Raw genomic sequence first — 19,939 nt, 5'->3', positions numbered from 1 at the left:
GGAAGATCTAGATAAGGATTCAGAAGGGACAAGGGGCTGGGCGCAGTGGCTCACACCTGTAATCCCAGAGCTTTAGGAGGCCGAGGGAGGCAAAGCACTTGAGCCCAGGAGTTCGAGACCAGCCTGGGCAACATGGCAAAACCCAGTCTCTACTAAAAATATGAAAACTAGCCAGGCACGGTGGTACATGCCTATAATCCCAGCTACTGGAGAGGCTGAGGCGTAAGAATCATTTGAACTAGGGAGGCAGAAGTTTCAGTGAGCCGAGATCGTACCACTGCACTCTAGCCTAGGTGACAGAGTGAGATCCTTGTCTCAAAAACAAAAAAAGAAGGGGTAAGCCTCCAGAATATGGGCCAATGCCAGGAACACTGACATTTCAGCAAGGAAAAAAGAGAACAGCATCTGGCAGAACCCTCAAATGAAAAGAAATGCAGGTGCCTGTAGGCCCAGCTACTCAGGAAGCTGAGGTGGGAGGATAACAATTATTATTTTTAAAAAGTTCAGCCCTATTAAGACTGTCGAAAAGAAAATAATAAAAATAAAAGAAATATGAGCCAGACACAGTGGCTCACACCTATAACTCCAGCACGTTGGGAGGGCAAGGCAGGTAGATCACTTGACCAGCCTTGGCAACACAGCAAGACCCCATCTCTAAAAAAAAAAAAAAAAACACATTTTTTTTTAAAGAAATATAGCAAAGTTTACAATCAGGAGTAGCCCAAGGTTTCCCAGGCACTCACGTGGACCACCATCCACCTACTTCATTTAATTGCTGCCATCTCATTAAAAACAAACTCATTTGGTTTATATGGGGTTAAGTTTTCCTATTTTATGAAATGTGAGGAAATAGCTAGTCTCTGACATCCTATCTAGAGCTGTCATTTGATTCAGTTCACCTCAACAGATTCTGTCACAGCAACTGCTAATTGCCCCAGCATCCAACCTCTCCTTCTCCTTTTATCCCCACCCCCACCCCTACTCCTAAGTATAAGCAGGGCCTGTGGCCACCTGCCTAACCTGCCCTGCCATTAGGCCTGTCCAAGAAACTATTTGCCCTCCCTCTTCTTTTTCTCTTTTCCCCCTCCTGGGGACTGGGGCAGGCTGAGGTGCAGGTGAAACTGCTTCAACCATGCAAATGGGGGTAATCCCAAGAGAATGCCAGAACAATAAGACAAAAGGAACCTAAGATAAGGGGGACCCTAAGAGAATGCTGGAGCCGTAAGAAGGAAACAAAGTTCCCAACCCCACAGATGGAATCCTGGAGAAAGGCCACTTACCTAGCCTAGATCCCTGCCTAGCCTTGAACCATTCATTTATATGAGAAAGAAACTTGTTTCGTTTGAGCCTCTATTTGGGGGGCCCTTGTTATAGCAGCTCAGCTTTTACCCAAACCAACACAGACCCTTGTTCAACATTCCCTCCTCAACCACCTTTGTCACACAGATCTTGAAGCCAGGCCTCTGTGTGCCAGAGAGCACAAGAGGAAGCAGATTCCCATCTCGCCATCTCAGGGCCCTGATGCTCCACTCTGCCTGACACCAGGCCTCCTCTAGGACTAACCAGCACAAAGGAAATCCTATCCAGGAGCGGCCTATCAAGTCTTAACTCACTCATGGCACTAGTCTGTCACTGTTTACAACTTAAATAAAAGCAGTCCCTGACACAGACTATACTAAAACCAAAAGAAAGCTCACAAGGCCATGCAGTATCACATAGAGAGACAGTTAGAAAAGTACCTGACAGAGCCTGGATTCGGATTCTAGTCCAGGCTCCACCTTTGGAAACCATGGAAGAGGCACTACCCCACTCAAGGCCCTGTTGCTGTATGGGGTAAAGTAGGGTAGGTTATAAAAGCCAAGAGACCGGCCGGACGTAGTGGCTTATGCCTGTAATCCCAGCACTTTGGGAGGCCGAGGTGGGCGGATCACTTGAGGCCAGGAGTTCAGGACCAGCCTGGCCAACATGGTGAAACCCTGTCTCTACTAAAAATACAAAAATTAGCCAGGCGTGGTGGCATGTGCCTGTAATCCCAGCTACTCAGGAGTTTGAGGCAGAAGAATCGCTTGAACCCAGGAGGTGGAGGTAGCAGTGAGCCAAGATCATGCCACTGCATTCCAACCTGGGTGACTAAGTGAGACTCTGTCTCAACAACAACAACAACAAAAAGCCAACAGACCCCAATAAAAGCCACATGTGTTTATCACAGCTTACATGAAATTGGGTCATCTGACATATAGAATGCAACCACAGGAGGAAATTCACACTAAATTTCATTCTCTGGCCACTAAAAGCCAAAACGCCAGCTCCAAAGGTTTAAAGCTTTTCTGTATCAGCAAACCACCAAGAGACATTTTTACTGAGCAACCGTTGTGCTAGAGAACAGGCCTGCCAACAATATCTGTTCTAGCAGCTTTTTCAATTTTACCTTCTTTACCAATCAAGAACGTTTAGAATGAGCTGAGGCAAGCCTGGGCACAGTAGCTCATGCCTGTAATCCCAGCACTTAGAGAGGCCAAGATGGGCGGATCACTTGAGGTCACCTGGCCAACATCGTGAAACCCCGTCTCTACTTAAAATACAAAAATTAGCCGGGCATGGTGGCGGGCACTTGTAATCTCAGCTACCCAGGAGGCTGAGGTGGGAGAATCGCTTGAACCCAGGAGGTGGAGGTTGCAGTGAGCCAAGATCACGCCACTGCACTCCAGCCTGGGTGACAGAGCAAGGCTCTGTCTCAGAAAAAAAAAAAAAAAGAATGAGCTGAGTTGCTTGAGCCCAGGAGTTTGAGTCTGCAGATGATCGCACCTGTGAATAGCCACTGCACTCCAGTCTGGGAAATAAAGCAAGACCCCACGTTATTAAAAAAAGAAAAAGAATATTTAGCATGAAAGGGATAAACAAAATATGGCATACACATAAAATGAGTTATTACTCAGGAGGAAATTCTTACATATGCTATAACATGGAAGAACTTTGAGGACACTATTCTAAGTGAAATAAGCTAGTCACAAAAAGACAAACACTATATGACTCTACTTACATGAGGTCTCTAGAGAAGTCAAATTCAGAGAGGCAGAAAGTAGGATAGTGGTTGCCAGGGGCTTTGGGGAAAGGGAAATGGACAGCTGTTGCTAAAGGGTATAGAACTTCAATTTCACAAGGGTTTTAGAGACTGGTTGTGAAGCAACGTGAATGACAACTGTGCAGAACTGTACACTTCAAAATGGTTAACATGGGGCTGGGTGCAGTGGCTCACACCTGGAATCCCAGAACATTGGGATACCAAGGTGGGCGGATCACCTGAGGTCAGGAGTTCAAGACCAACCTGGCCAACATGGTGAAACCCTGTCTCTACTAAAAATACAAAAATTAGCCGGGTGTGGTGGTATGCACCTGTAGCTCCAGTTACTCAGGAGGCTGAGGCAGGAGAATCACTTGAATCTGGGAGGCAGAAGTTGCAGTGAGCCGAGATCGCACCACTGCACTCCAGCCTGGGCAACAGAGCGAGACAGTGTCTCAAAAATAATAATAATAATAATAATAATAATAATAAAAGGTTAAGATGGTAAATTTTATATTATGTGTATCTTGCAGCAATTAAAAACAAATAACTCAGCCAGGTGCAGTGGCTCAGGCCTGTAATCCCAGCACTTTGGGAGCCCGAGGTGGGTGGATCACTTGAGGTCAGGAGTTCCAAGACCAGCCTGGCCAACATGGTAAAACCCCATCTCTACAGAAAATACAAAAAACGAGCCAGGCGTGGTGGCAGGTGCCTGTAGTCTCAACTACTCAGGAGGCTGAAGTGGGAGAATCGCTTGAACCCAGGAGGTGGAGGCTGCGGTGAGCTGAGATCTTGCCACTGCACTCCAGCCTGGGTGACAGAGCGAGATTCCATTTAAAAAAACAAAAACAAAAACTCAGAACTGTACACCAAAACAAAAAACAAATCAAAATACACACACCATGTCTTGATTCTGGTGGTGGCTTCATGGCTGCATACAATGTCAAAATTCAATGAACTCTTAAAATGGATGAACTTAATTATATGTAAGATATTACTCAATAAAGTTTTTTTTTTTTAAGAATGTTTATCGCATAATTGGTAATTTTTAGTAAATGTCTCAAAGTCAGTTTTATGATTTGATTGCTTTGGTAGCTTTCCAGTTTCTCAGATTGACCCAGCCCCCAGACCATGCCAAACCAGACTGCTCCCAACACTGTGGGTGCCACACTTACTGCAAGATGCTCATCTTGAGCTGCAGGCCATGCAGAACCTCAATCACTCTCTGCACATCACCAAGAAGCTGGTGGGTGGCCACGATCTTCTTGGCATTCTGATGGGAGTAGTTCTCTTCTAGAAATGCCAGGCCATGCATATGTCCCCTGCTCAGCCACTCCTTGTCATACCAGTACTTGAAGCCAGGCCTCTGACCTACAGCAGTGACAACAAGAGGGTTAAAACATGGCCTGAAGGAAACCCAGGCCGTTTCATCACTATCATACAATTATCGTACAAACTACTGGAAGAATAGATTAGTATATTCATTTTGTTCATTGATTCATCCAGTGTACCTTTTCTTGGCACCTACAATATGCTGGGCTCTCTATTAGGTAGTGGGGACATGGTAGTGAATAAGGCATGTACTTCCTGATTTCCAGGAACTGGCCAGAGGTGAGCTGGGCACCTGGATTATCTCTAAATTTAAATTATAATATTCTCTCCCCTACTTAAAACCTTCCATTGCCTCCTACTGCTCAAAGGAGAATACCCAAAGCCCTAACTCTCTAACTCTGGCTTACTGAGGCCCACAGGACCCAATTCCTTCCTGCCTTCCCCTCCATACCCTTACACTGGCCTCGTTTCAGTTTCTGAAACACATCAAACTCTTTGCAGCCTCAGATCTTCACTTGCGCATCCCTTCTGTCTGCAGCACTATTCCCCAAGCCTTTGCAGGGTTGGCTCCTTACCACCTCCTCAGGAAGGCTTTTATTTTTTTTCCTTTTTTGTTGACAGGGTCTCACTCTGTTGTCCAGGCTACAGTTAGTTTAATTAGGCATGATCATGGCTCACTGCAGCTTCAACCTCCCTGGGCTCAGGTTCCCACCTCAGCCTCCCAAGTATTTGGGACTATAGGTGTGCACCACCATGCCTGGCTAATTTTTCTTTCTCTCTTTCTCTTTTTTTTTCTTGATGGGGTGTTGCCATGTTGCCCAGGAGTGCGGCCTTCTGCTACTTCTCAAAATTGAGAGCATCCTCAGTGCCTCATAGTCATCTTATCAATTTTCCCGTCATGGCATTCATCACTACCTTACACAGTCTTGTTTACTTAACTTGCTCTAACTTCTGTTTCTGGCTCCCAACCCGGCTAAGAGCCAAAAGAGTAGGAACGATCTTGTTCATGGTTGTATCCCCAGTGCCTGGCAAAAGGCATCTTGAATGGACTTATCAAATCAATGGAAAGATGCCTCGAGGCCCCCTGCAAATGTACCATCTACCACCTAACTCAACAGATGATCAGGCCCCTTCCCTTCTCTGCACCTGTTACCCATTCATTAGAACAACATAGGAACTGGATGGCTTTAGCCATCCTATTTGTTACAGGACTCCTTAGGAAGGATTGAAAACATAAGCACATGTGACTTATCAACATGACCTGATCCAAAGTCCCAGGGAAAAGCTTTCAACCAGACTGTTGTAAAGTGTCAATATCTATAAAAACCTGAAAAACCCAGGTGATTCCTATTAAGGTCTTTGAGCTACTTCTGGCTTTACTAATATACATGGTAGGGATACACCTTGATTCTGTTAAAAATATTTTTAAGTAGCCTTTAAAAATTGAATCTGTTAAACTTTTGGTCCAACCCACTGCAGAGTCAGTCTATACATGTAGACCCTGTGGCAGACATGCTGTGCTCAGTTCAAGGAAGAGTCTATTCACAGTCTTGGCGATTAAAGTCATAGAAATTCAGTGAGTGCACAGGATTTGATGAAGAGGGTGTGTGTGACATCTAAAGAAGGAAAAGTAGAGAAAGACACAGTAGGGAAAAAAAGATTTTTAAAAGGTATGCTAAGGAGCCTTCAGGATTATATGGGGGAAGCTCAGAGGCAGCTGCTGCAGGCGGTGCCTAGAGCAGCAGGATTCAGAGCTGCACTACCTGTTTTACAAGACAAAGATATGAGACAACTGGTTCTCATCGCCTGTCTGGCATTGGCTGGTGGTGTGATCTTGGGCCAGTCATGTCCCTTCTGGATTTGTGTTTGTTCACCTGTCAAATCTTCTGACTACATTCTTTCCTTCGGATAAAGGGACAAGTGGAGGCAGATGCTTCTAGGTCTATGGACTCATTTAGTACAAGGAGACAGTGTCACAACAGAGGCCTTCAGGCCCAGAGGGGACCTGCTTGCTGTTAAATGAACTAGTGGCCAGTCCCTCCCTAGACAACCAACAAAATCAAGAGACCTGGCTCTGCAAACCAGTTCTAATTCCAATTTGCTTTATGAGGAAAATCAACTGTATCCTCAAGGATCAATTTCTTCCTCATAAGCAAAACTGGGTGTAGGAGAACCAGGCCCACCTCATTGGACAGAAAGGAGTAACGGAAGCAGAGGCTCTCAAGCATTGTCTAGCTCTAAAGGAATCAGGGGACTAGAGCTGGGGGAGAACCTTACAGGTGGTAATGGGAGACAATGTCACCATCCCATGGAAACTAAGACAATGAACTGCATATTGACAATCCATTCCTTCTAGAAAAGAGCAACCAAGAGCCACAGGTGACCCCTATAGCCATGGAACTAACTGATCCTGCTAAGGAATTAAGTCACTGCTCAGGGTGGCAACAGGCTCTACCCAACCATGCCTTCCTCCTTCCCCTCAAGGGCATTTCTCCCTTCAAGACAGCAGTGATGTGATGAAGGGTAGATGTTGCCACAGGGGGCAGAGGCAGGTTTCTAACCCTCCAACAACCCCCAAAAGCCAAAGACAGAGCCCACATGCCCATCCTCATGAGTCCTCAAGAAAAGGAAAAGGTGCCACTTCAGCAGCACATACACTGAAACAGGAACAATAAAGAGAAGATTAGCATGGCCCCTACACAAGGATGACACTCAAACTTGGGAAGTTTCTACATTTTTTTACGGAGCTTCAATCACACAGGATGAAAGTTCTAGAGATCTGCTGTACAACATTGTACTTACAGTTATTAACAACAATACTGTATTGTACACTTAAAAATTTGTTGAAGGTAGATCTCACTAGTTTTTTTTTTTTTTTGAGACAAAGTTTCTCTCTTGTCGCCCAGGCTGGAGTGCAATGGCACAATTTCGGCTCACTGCAACCTCCACCTCCTGGGTTCAAGCGATTCTCCTGCCTCAGCCTCCCAAGTAGCTGGGATTACAGGCACCTGTCACCATGCCCAGCTAACTTTTGTATTTTTAGTAGAGACGGAGTTTTACCACATTGGCCAGGCTGGTCTCAAACTCCTCATCTCAGTTGATCCACAAGCCTTAGCCTCCCAAAGTGCTGGGATTACAGGCGTGAGCCACTGCACCCAGCCTCATGCATTTTTTCAAAACCATAATTAAAGAAAAGAATAGTTCTAGCTCAAGGCCAGGCCTTCCACTAGGTGGGCCCCTTCACACATGTGCTCTTATTGCTACGTTCAGGACAGCTGGCCACCAGGCGGGATAGCAACAGAGGCGAGGAGGAGTTGGAGTCTAGCCGATGCTGAAGAAATGAGTCTCAAGACCACAGACATTTAAAATGTGTCATACACAGCCAGCTGTGCCAAGGAAAAGGCTACATACTGTTATATCCCTGACTCCAGAAATCTCTACCTGGAGGGTCTTGGCAAACATAACAGATGTATTTCTCGGGCACATTTTCTTCCAGTAATCCCATGCAGACCCCATGCTGCCAGCACTGGCACTCTTCACACTGTTAGAATTAAAGAAGCAACAAAAATTAAACTCAGAAGGTGTTCTCCATCCAAAAGTAAGACCCACCTGCTGAGGGGAGGGGCGTGGGAGGATAGAAGGAGAGGGGAGGAAGGAGCACTCCCTCCTGACTAACGTGGAACTGAGCTGCTGCCACACATCTGGAACTGCACTGTCCAATATGGTAGCCACTAGCCACATGTGGCTCTACATTGAAATTAATATGGTAAGCTAAAAATTCAGTTCCTCAGTCCCATGAGTGACATCTTAAAGCTGAGTTGGAATTATGGCCCAGACACTCATTAGCTGTGTGACTTTGCATAGGTCAGTTCTCCTGAGCTTTATTTTCCCCATCTGCAAAATGGGATACATAATTCCTACCCTCCTCCTGGGGCTGTTTGTGAAGATTCAATGGGTCATTTATAAACGCTCCTATTATAGAGCCCAGCACACAGGTTTATGTAATAAGCTACTATTAATACTATTAACCACTAATGAGCAAGTCAATTCCCCAAGACCCCTGCTGGGATAATCATGGGTTGGTACTTTGCATTTATTCTCTCTAAACCTTACCAAAGATCACACAGCTATTGAAAGGCAAAGGTGGATGAGAACATAAACCTGGCTTGTTGCTAAGCCAATTCTTTCAACCCAAGGCTCCACTTCCTTCCTTGAGTATTGAGGGGATGGGGGAGAGGGCCAGAAGGCAGAGAGGGAAAGGAAGGAGTTAACAATGAGGGTGGCACTGGGAGACATATGGACAGCCTGAGGATAGTAGGTCTGAGAGCTAAGGGTCCAGAGGAGGGAATGAAAAGGAAAGGCGAACTACCGAGGAGATACCAGGGCACTTCAAGCAATTCCAAACCAGGACCCTAAACCTTTAACTACCCAACCAAACAAATTAGCCCTCGAAGGTGGACAATGAGCTTCCTGACATGACCTTGATGGTGGCCCACCAGCCTGACCACAAGGGACTAGAAATCCAGAGCTCAAGATGGTCCTCAACCACTGGCAGTCACATAGGTCCCAGCATCAAGAGGGCTTCCCTGAGCAGATGTAAGGTCTCTAGGAAGTTAATCACATCAGAATCAACGTGGGCAGAGCGTGAAGACAGGCTTTAGATATCTGTTTTAGATTCTTCAATTTACAGATGAGGAAATTAAGGCTCAGAGAAGAAATGTAAAGTGACAAAAAGGCGGTCAGTAGCAGAAAACAAACTAACAATTAAAAATGAAAGTCTATCTCACCAATGATTTTGTGTTTTGAAAACCAGGATTCACCAAAAATGAATCAAATACAGTTCAGTTTCAAAATGATAACTTTTTTTTTTTTTTTTTTGAGATGGAGTCTCCCTCTGTCACCCAAGCTGGAGTGCAGTGGGACAATCTTGGCTCACTGCAACCTCTGCCTCCTGGGTTCAAGCCATTTTCCCGCCTCAGCCTCCTGAGTGGCTAGGCCTATAGGTGCATGCCACCACGCCCAGCTAATTTTTTGTATTTTTAGTAGACATGGGGTTTTACTGTGTTAGCCAGGATGTTCTCGATCTCACCTCATGATCCGCCTGCCTCAGCCTCCCAAATTGCTGGGATTATAGGTGTGAGCCACCACACCTGGCCAATGATAACTTTTTTCATGTGCATGTAACTAAAACACATTATTCCTTTAAATTAAGAAATGAATGAGAATAATAAACAAACTAAAAGATAAAATACCTAAGAAAACCATAAGCATGTAAGCCCTCTCTAAAAAACAAAAACGTAAATTACTACTTGAAGAACACAGAGATATAAGTCAATGGTACAGTGCACCCTGTTCCTGGACAGCAAGAGTTAACATATGGATATCAATTATCCTTGGGTTAATTTATAAAAAGAATGTAGTCCTGGCCAGGCACAGTGGCTCATGCCTGTAATCCCAGCACTTTGGGAGGCCGAGGCAGGTGGATCACTTGAGGTCAGAAGTTCAAGACCAGCCTGGCCAACATTTTTGAAACCCCGTCTCCACTAAAAATACAAAAATTAGGGAGGCATGGTGGCAGGCGCCTGTAATCCCAGCTACTTGGGAGGCTGAGGCAGGTTCAGAATCTCTTGAACCTGGGAGGCGGAGGTTGCAGTGAGCCGAGATCACGCTACTACACTCCAGCCTGGGCGACAGAGCGAGGCTCCATCTCAAAAAAAAAAAAAAAAGTCTCAATAAAATAATAAATTAATAGCTTTGGAACTAGAAAAAAGAGCAATAAGGAGACACTAGCCATACCAGATATTTTAAAAATATTATAAAGGTACAATAATTAAAATAGAATTGTATGAGCAAATATACAGACAGATGAATCGATGGAAGAGAGAACCAGAAAAAGATTCAAATGCATTTAGAAATGAATAAAGGTGGTATTTCAAACGGTGAGGTGTGGTATTAGTACAATGGGGAGCCATAGTTCTCACTAATTACCTGGCAAAATTGCAGGTAGATCAAATATTTATATAACTTAAAAAGAAAAAAAAAGGGCCAGGCGCAGTGGCTCTTGCCTATAATCCCTGCACTTTGGGAGGCCGAGGTGGGAGGATCTCCTAAAGTCAGGAGTTGGTCACCTGAGGTTACTCTGGCCAACATGGTGAGACCTCATCTCTACTAAAAACACAAAAAATTAGCCAGGCGTGGTGGTACACACCTGTAGTCCCAGCTACTCAGGAGGCTGAGGCAGGAGGATCACTTGAACCCAGGAGAGGAAGGTTGCAGTGAGCTGAGATCATGCCACTTCACTCCAGCCTGGGTGACAGAGTGAGGCTCTGTCAATAAAATAAAATAAAATAAAATAAAATAAAATAAAATAAAATAAAGTATGATTCAACCATCATGCAGAAAATAAAATGGTTTTTAACTTACATATTGCTAAATGAAAAAAGATGTTAAAAATACTATACATGTGGCCGGGCACGATGACTCACGCCTGTAATCCCAGAAATTTGGGAGGCCAAGGCGGGCGGATCACCTGAGGTTGGGAGTTCAAGACCAGCCTGACTAACATGGTGAAACCCTCCCGTCTCTACTAAAAATACAAAATTAGCCAAGTATGGTGGTGCATGCCTGTAACCCCAGCTACTCGCAAGGCTGAGGCAGGAGAATCACTTGAACCCGGGAGGTGGAGGTTGCGGTGAGCCGAGATCACGCCATTGCACACCAGCCTGGGCGACAAGAGCAAAACTCTGTCTCAAAAAAAAAAAAGAAAAGAAAAGAAAATACTACACATAAAATGCGAACATTTGCATTTAGACAAAAAAGAGATGGTTGCAAAGCAATGTGAATGTACTTAATATCACTGACTTGTATGCTTAAAAATGGTTATAATGGTAACTTTTAGGCAGGGCAGGGTGGCTCACACCTGTAATCCTAGCACTTTGGGAGGCTCAGGAGGAAGGATCATTTGAGGCCAGGAGTTTGAGACCAGCCTGAGGAACATAGTGAGATTCCATCTCTACAAAAAAAATTAAAGAAATTAGAAGGTGTGATGGTGTGTGCATGTAGTCCCAGCTACTCAGGAGGCTGAGGTGGGACAATCACTTGAGCCCAGGAGCTGGAGGCTGCCATGAGCTGTGATTGTGCCTCTGTACTCCAGCCTGGGTGACAAAGCAAGACCCTATCTCGAAAAAGAAAAATATAAAAATAAAAAGGGTAACTTTTAATGTTATGTGTATTTTACCGAAAAATTTTTTAAAGGAGAAAATACATTTGCTATTGTTTGTTTAGCCATAGAATGTTTCTGAAAGGATATACAAGAAACTGATAAGGGCTGACTCTAGGGAATGGGTAGTTGGTGACAAGGTATTTCTCTGGTGATAAGGTATTTCTCTGTGTGCTTTCTGGACTTTGAATTATGTCAGTGCATTAGGTACCAACAAATAATATGAATTTTAAAATAACCAAAACTTTCAAATGGGCTTCTTTGTTTAAATTTTTATTCACTAAATTTTTATTTAATTTCTTGTAGAAACAAGGTCTCTCTATGTTGCCCAGGCTGGTTTTGAACTCCTGGACTCAAGCGATCCTTCCACTTCAGCCTTCCAAAGTGCTAGGATTATGGGTGTGAGCCACAGTGCTAGGTCATTAAAATGGGCTTCTTTTTAAAACTGCTACATAATCTTTACTGGAGTCGGGCACTTAATACATATTAATACTTGTTGTTGTACGGCAAAGGTCAGCAAACTACAGCCCATGTGCCAATGCCAGCTTGACTTGTTTTGTAAATACAGTATTACGTGAACACAACCTTACTCATTTGTTTAGGGGTTTTTGTTTGTTTGTTTTATGAGACAGGGTCTCACTCTATTCCCCAGGCTGTAGTGCAGTGGTACAATCTCGTCTCTCTGCAGCCTTGACTGCCCAGGCTCAAGTGGTCCACCCACCTCCTGAGAAGCTGGGACGACAAGAGTGTACCATCACAGTTAACTAATTTTTGTATTTTTTGTAGAGACAGGGTTTGCCATGTTGCCCAGGCTGGTCTTGAACTCCTGGCCTAAAGTGATCTGCCCACCTCAGCCTCCCAAAGGGCTGGTATTACAGATGTGAGCCACTGCACCCAACCATACAGGTGAAAGCTTGTTTTACATATTGCCTACAGCTGCTCGAAGAAGAATCCAGTAGGTGCAACAAGACCTAAAAATTTATTATCTAGCCGTTTAAGAAAAAGCTTAACAAAACCTGCTCTACGGCAATTAAAATAATTTAAATATCAAATGTATTTCCTGATGTTCATTTTTATGTGGTAGCCAGATTCCTCAAATACCATGATTATTAAGTAGGATTTTAACCTTCCAGTGATTTAAATTAGCACTGGTAAATAAGATCAAATAGCGATATACATGAACAATGTTGATACTACTCATATAATGAAAATGATCCAAAGTTATTTCTCTATAGTAATACATGCACTTATATAGAAAACACACTCTAAATGTATTCTAGGGTTATTCAAAATACCAATTTAAGGTAAAGATTTAAGAAAAATTTATTCATGTCTTCCTAATTAGATGGTGAATACATTTTAAAAGTTTAAACTGTATTTGTTCTAGCTAGCTCCCTCTAAATTTATGCCTTTTGCTAAAGTTATTGAGTGGAAAAAGTTATTGAGTGGAAAAGGTACGTTGCTCTCAGTGACAGGACAGTCAGAAACTGCCTCTCCTTAACACAAAGCCAGGTGGACACTCTTGGTTCAGGTGGACAGCACAGAAAAGTCCTCTGGAACAAAAGCCAAGAAGCTCTGAAGTGAGCTCGACACAAGGTCTTGTGGAGCCTGGGAAGTGGGAGATCAAGTTGGCTCCTGACTCCGCCATGCTCCTGGTGGCCCTGATTGCCCCAAAATTAGTTTCTTCATCTAGCACATAACGGCACATTAACCTCTACCCTCAAACACCCCAAGATCCTTGCTACTTATAGAAAAGTCAATGGAGAAAGTACCAGAGTGGATCAGAAATGGGTTACATACTGTTAGACAGAATAGCCTTGCCAGGAGGGACATTCATTCCTCACCCACTGAAGATTTTAACAGGCAGATAAAGGGCAAATCTGTCAGGCTAACAAGGCCTAGAACTGAGCATATGCTCAAGGATGACAGAGTAGAAACTAAAGATCTTTAATGTCCTTTTAAAAACAAACTTAAAAAAAAAATCTACTAAAAAATAGTAGTCTGAGTTATATAACTTTTCTTTTCTTTTTTTGGGAGGGGAACAGGGTCTCATTCTGTCACCCAGGCTGGAGTGCAACAGAACGACCAGGGCTTGCTGCAGCCTTGAACTCCCAGGCTCAAGTGATCATCCCACTTAAGCATCCAGAGTAGTTGGGTCTGCAGGCATGCATCACCATACTCATCTAGTTTTTTTATTTTTCATTTTTTGTAGAGATAGGGTCTTGCTGTGTTTCCAGGGCGGTCTCGAACTCCTGGGCTCAAGCAATCCTCCCGCCTCAGCCTCCCAAAATGCTGGGATTACACCATGCCCAGCCAACAATTATCTAATAGTAGTCCACAGGGCTTCAGAGAGTCTGCAAAATGTGTGTGTTTTTAAGATAGGACAATTGAAAAAAAAAAAAAAAAAAAAAAAAAAAGATGTGCACTCAAACATGTTCCAAGTCAAATGTTAAGACAATGAAGCCCGCCACCACACACAATTTTGTATTGCTAGGATAGCTCAGTATTATGTTGACCTCAACACGGAGCTTGTCCTCCCATCTCTGATTAATCAAAGTAACTACACAGCATGCTGTTCAGGAAAAGTCACCCTGACAATGGCCATGTGCATCATGCTTGTCTCACTGTTGGGTAACCAAATGGAGAAAAACAAATGAGCCATTGAAGTGCTCCAAGTCAGCAACTGTCTGTCACTCAGAGTTCTGACAGCATATCAGAATCATGGGAATATGCCCACCATTCACATGTCCGACCTCACAAGTAAAGATCATCCATTTTGAACTTTCAAAACTATTGCTGTTACCTGTTACATATTTTGGGGTTCTATGAAACAGTCCATTAGAAAAAGGGGTTCTGAAAAGGGGTTCTGATATTCAAAAATGTTTGAAAACCACTGAACCAAAGTATACTAAAGGTCTTAAATATCAGGTACCCTTGAATCTCAGAGGTGACTATGAAGGCTATTCAAAAAGACAAGACTCTCCCTCAGCCTAAAGTGTGTGTATGTATGTGTGTATGTATATGCGTGTGTGCACTGGTGGTGCTGGGGAAGGGTTGGTCAGCCAGTCTAGATGGTACTATATTATGTTTCAAAAACAAATTTTTCTTGTTTCACTTCTCAACTGTAAATGTAAATCCCTATAGCTAAGGCCCCTTAGGGAAAAAGCACTTGACTGGGTGCCCCGGGTTCAAATCATAATCTGATGACTTATTTAATGGTTCTACAATGATGAACAAAATCATATCTTCGTAATTTTGTTTTCCCAAACAAGTGACTTGAGATAGCCTTGTTAGAGGTGAGATGGTATTTCTGAAAACATTCCAGAAACTTTAAATCACTACTCAGCTGGACACAGTTACCTTAGCTCCATAGAGTTGCTTTAGTTCTGTTAACAAAAAGAGCACGACTGTGGTACATCCATAGCATGGAATACTACTGGACAATAGGAAGAAATGACTACTGAAACACACAACAACATGGATGAATCTCAAGGATATTATACAGAGTAAAAAGGGCCTCTCTCAGAAAGATACATACCATGTGATTCCATTAACCAACAGTCATAAATTACATATAGACAGTTAAAACAGTTTAGTGTTTCCAGGGTTAGGGATAAGTATGGCTATAAAGGGTACCAGGAGGGAATCTCATGGTCTTAGTATACCTGAGTACCTTGATTGTGGGAGTGATTACATAAGGCTATACTTGTAATGAAAGTACACAGAGCTATATGCACACACAAATGAGTATGTGTATATCACTGGTAAAATCTGAATAAGCTCTAGTGATTGTGCCAATGTCAACTGGTTTTGTAGTTTCGATATCCTACTGTGGGTTTATGGGCTGTTGGCATGGGAGGAAGACCAGCAGAGGAATTCATGGGACTTTCCTGTACATTTCTTTACAACCTCCTGTGAATCTATGATTATTTCAAAATAAGTGTTTTCTAAAAGCCCTAGGAAAATGAAAGAAAAAAAAGCAAATACATCTACTCATTTCTAGTTGTTCTGAAAGTTTAAAGAGCTATGGCAAAGTCCCAATGTCTCAAGAAATAAAACAAAAGGGGACTGTTGAGTACAAAGACAACAAATTCAAAGAATGAGAGGAAAAAATGCAACTGTATATTAAGTCAAGGTCCAAAAGTGAATTTTAAAACTCCATGCCATGCAGATCACAAGGTCAGGAGTTCGAGACCAGCCTAGCCAATATGGTGAAACACCGTCTCTACTAAAAATACAAAAATTAGTCGGGCGTGGTGGCAGGCACCTGTAGTCCCAGCTACTCAGGGGGCTGAGGCAGGAGAATCGCTTGAACCCAGGAGGCAGAAGCTGCAGTGAGCCGAGATTGCGCCATTGCACTGCAGCCTGGGTGATAGAACAAGACTCGTCTCAAAAAAAAAAAAAAAAAAATTATCATAACAAAAATATTTTGCCAGGCGCAGTGGCTCACGCTTGTAATCCCAGCACTTTGGGAGGCCAAGGCAGGTGGATCACCTGACATTGGGAGTTCCAGACAAGCCTGACCAACATGGAGAAACCCCTTCTCTACTGAAAATACAAAAATTAGCTGGGCGTGGTGGCGCATGCCTGTAATCCCAGCTACTTGGGTGGCAGAGGCAGGAGAATCACTTGAACCTGGGAGGCAGAGGTTGTGGTGAGCCGAGATCGCGCCATTGCACTCTGGCCTGGGAAACAAGAGCGAAACTCCGTCTCAAAAAAAAAAAATCCATGCCATGCCAACCTACAGTACTGAAAGGGCAAGGAAATAATATTCTATCACAGAAAGCAAGCCAAAGGGGCTGGGCCTGTTTCTCATAATCTCAGTAGGCTATATAGATTCTTATTGGACGATGGGCAGCCACCCCCTTTACTGGGAACAACCCTGAACCCCCATTCGTGTTATAATATAACACAGGGGGGCCCCAGGCAGTCTTTTTGCCCCTGTCGATAATCTGTAAGCTCTACTACCACCAGACCAGATAACTACACCAGGGGAGAGCATTTGATCCATAGCAAACTCTTTCCCCTCTGGCCACAGGTGACTGTTCCAAAAACTAGTAACTGATCTAAATTTGGCTGGAATTCCTTACTCAGAAATTTAGAATTGGGACTAAGATTCTGACCTTGGTCTACCTAGTCTCTTGAACACAAAAATGTAAAATTGGGGCAAGGCCAAAAGTGACCATTTTGCATTTTCCAAGAAAATAAGCAAGGAATAAAATCAAAAATAACCAAAAGGACTCCAGAGCAGCAGGAAACAAGGCAGACCAAGGCCCTCAAGATGGAATTCCAGGTTCTGAGCCTGAAGGCAGCCCTGCCTCTGAGTCCTGGGACCCAGTCTATTTCCCAACAATATTGGTACTTGCCCCTAAAAAAAACCCTAACCAATATAACCATGACTTTTAAAAACTCAGGTTCCCAAGCCAGTTGGGCAGCTGTCAAGACACCCAGGGAACTTGTGACACCCTTAGGAGCCAACCAGCCAGCGCCACCTCTCCCAGAACTGCGATTTACAGACAAGGGCCAGGGCAGGCAGGTGCTGGCCAGGCATGGTTTCCCCAAGCAAGTAAGGAGGTCCCGCCCACCGCAGGCACATCTCAGAGATGGAGATGACAGACTCAAATGTCAGGAAAATAAAAAGAAACACAGAAAGCCAGCCTGCATGATCACAAAGACAATTTACCTCAAAGAGAAGATAAGAGTCCATGGGAAGATTAAACTGCCACTCCAAAGATTTCAGTCCCTGCTGCTCAACTCCTCCTTTGTGACCACAGTGGCCCTTCCCATTTGCGGGTCCCAGCTGCTTCAAGCAGAGCATGAGAGGTTTAGACTCAGTGATCCCTAAAGTCCTCTCTTACTCCATCAGTGGACTATGTATGGCAGCCTGGAACTCTGAGGAAGCCAAACCAAAAAGCAAAGCTCAGTCTGCTGCTGTTCATGCTGTCTATCTGGGGCTCTGGTATGACTTGCCATTGCTGCTGGCCTCAAAATTCCCTCCAAGGACCAGTTTGTGCTTTTCTAGACCTGTTTCCTGGAAGTTTTCCCTACCTGAATCATGAAGTCATTTTCCTCCTGGACCTCACAGATGCAACGGACCACCTCAAAGTCATAGCGGTCATCCCCATCAAGTTCCTCGTCTGGGTTGGTGGTCACATCCACATCTTGGCCATACTCATCATCGCTCCAGAGAAAGCTCTCAGAAGAGGACTCACTCAAATTATCCTCCTCTACGGGGAAAGGGAAAACAATACCTATTATTTTAGGTTATAAAATTAAAACCCTTTGATGGTCAAGAATGAAAAATGACCTTATAGTTCCACTCCTCCAAGCAAGAACATTCATAGGGCAAGGAAACGAGGATGCCGATCTGTCCTTGGATCTGTCATTTAGTAACAGCCCAAACGAGGCACGCTGCTGGGCAGTGAACTCAACTCCACTTCCGCATTTCACTGAGAGAATGAAGCCCAAGGGTAGTGGCTACTCAAGATCATAGAACTCAGTGGCAGAGGAGCTACAACTCCCCATGAACCACACAGACCACCATCCCTGACAACTCTAACATGTTCTTCAGCTTCACCCCATCCAGTCAGGACCTGGCTTACAGTCTGTCTGTCTCCAGAGCTACCTTTAAAACTCTGTAAACAAAGGCTGAGCATGGTGGTTCATGCCTCTAATACCATCATTTTGGGAGACCGAAGGAGGAAGATTGCTCGTGCTCAAGAGGTCAAGTTAAGCCCAGGCAACACGGTAAAACCCCGTCTCCACTAAAAGAAAAAAAAAAAATTAGCTGGCCATGGCGATGCATGACTATAGTCCCAGCTACTAAGGAGGCTGAGGCAGGAGGATCCCTTGAGCCTGCGAGTTTGAGGCTGCAGTGAGCTATGATCACATCACTGCACTCCATCCTGGGTGACAGCATGAGACTTTGTCTCAAAAGACAAACAGGCTGGGCACAGTGGCTCATGCCTGTAATTCCAGCACTTTAGGCCAAGGTGGGCAGATCAGTTGAGCCCAGGAGTTTGAGACCAGCCTGGTCAACATGGTGAAACCCTGTCTCTACTAAAAATATAAAAAAATAGCCAGGTGTGGTGGTGCGCCTGTAATCCCAGCTACCGGGGAGGCTGAGGCAGGAGAATCACTTGAACCCAGGAGGCAGAGGTTGCAGTGAGCCAAGATCATGCCACGGCACTCTGGCCTGGGTGACAGAGTGAAACTCTGTCTCAAAAACAAAAATCAAAAACAAAAACTCTATAGACAGTGAGGAATGAGGAAGGGGAAGATTCCAGGGATAATCAGAGGTAGAATCATTTGAGGCCTGATTAGTTATAATCACAGCTAACTTTTACTAAGCGCTTGTTCTGAACCAGACACTGTTTAAGTCAGGCATAACTATTAATATTTTATTGCACTTCACAGATAATGTATTTTTTTTACAAACTGAAGGTGTGTGGCAGCAACCCTGAAAGTCTATTGACACCATTATTCCAAAAGCAAATACTCACTTTGTGTCTGTCAGCATTTTTAAGCAATAAAATATTTTATTTTTTATTATATGTTATTTATTTATTTTTGAGACAGGGTCTCATTCTGTCACCTGTGCCAGAGTGCAGTGGCATGATCACAGCTCACTGCAGCCTTGACCTCCTGGGCTCAGGTGTTCCTCCCACCTCAGTCTCCCAAGTAGCTGGGATTACAGGTGCATGCCACAACACCCGGCTAACTTTTTTTGTATTTTTTGTAGAGGCAAGGTTTGCCATGTTGCCCAGGCTGGTCTTGAACTCCTGGGGTCAAGCAATCCACCCGCCTCAGCCTCCCAAAGTGTTGGGATTACAGGTGTGGACACTGCACCCAGCTTTCATTTTTTACATTGTCAGTTAACATAATGAAATGTATTGCTAGTTCAAATTTTTGAACATTACATCAAAACAAGATTGATCTAATGAACACATATGTCACATTTTTCAGAACATATGGAAGAACTAAACTAATTTTATTTCAAAGAAAGTTTTAAGAAATGTAACAGGTAGGCTGGGTGCGGTGGCTCAAGCCTGTAATCCCAGCACTTTGGGAGGCCGAGACAGGCGGATCACGAGGTCAGGAGATTGAGACCATCCTGGCTAACACGGTGAAACCCCGTCTCTACTAAAAATACAAAAAAAAACTAGCCGGGCGAGGTGACGGGCACCTGTAGTCCCAGCTACTCCGGAGGCTGAGGCAGGAGAATGGCGTGAACCTGGTAGGCGGAGCTTGCAGTGAGCTGAGATCCGGCCACTGCACTCCAGCCTGGGAGACAGAGCGAGACTCCGTCTCAAAAAAAAAAAAAAAAA

The 19,939-nt window shown here is 44.1% G+C and overlaps 1 protein-coding gene and 1 non-coding gene across 5 annotated transcripts in view; one reads left to right on the top strand and one right to left on the bottom strand.

Moving 5' to 3' along the window:
* Window positions 1-19,939, bottom strand: part of PHF20 (PHD finger protein 20) — a 190,115-nt gene that overhangs the window by 22,967 nt on the left and 147,209 nt on the right. For 3 of the 4 annotated variants that reach the window (XM_023220550.2, XM_023220549.1, XM_023220553.1), the window contains 3 exons: window positions 17,661-17,839; window positions 7,805-7,934; window positions 4,237-4,432 (listed from right to left, as the gene is read on the bottom strand). In XM_023220550.2, coding sequence (XP_023076318.1) covers window positions 4,237-4,432; window positions 7,805-7,934; window positions 17,661-17,839 — 505 coding nt within the window. The remainder of the gene's footprint in view (window positions 1-4,236; window positions 4,433-7,804; window positions 7,935-17,660; window positions 17,840-19,939) is intronic. The other variant, XM_023220551.1, reaches the window with a different exon arrangement.
* LOC111548268 lies at window positions 7,028-7,133 on the top strand. The gene has a single exon (XR_002733348.1). It is a non-coding gene; the product is annotated as a U6 spliceosomal RNA (small nuclear RNA).

The sequence above is a fragment of the Piliocolobus tephrosceles genome, chromosome 20 (assembly GCF_002776525.5).
Source record: "Piliocolobus tephrosceles isolate RC106 chromosome 20, ASM277652v3, whole genome shotgun sequence".
Classification (NCBI taxonomy): Eukaryota; Metazoa; Chordata; class Mammalia; order Primates; family Cercopithecidae; genus Piliocolobus; species Piliocolobus tephrosceles.
The sequence above is the reverse complement of the archived record's forward strand: the minus strand, read 5'-3'. Positions and strand labels throughout refer to the sequence as shown.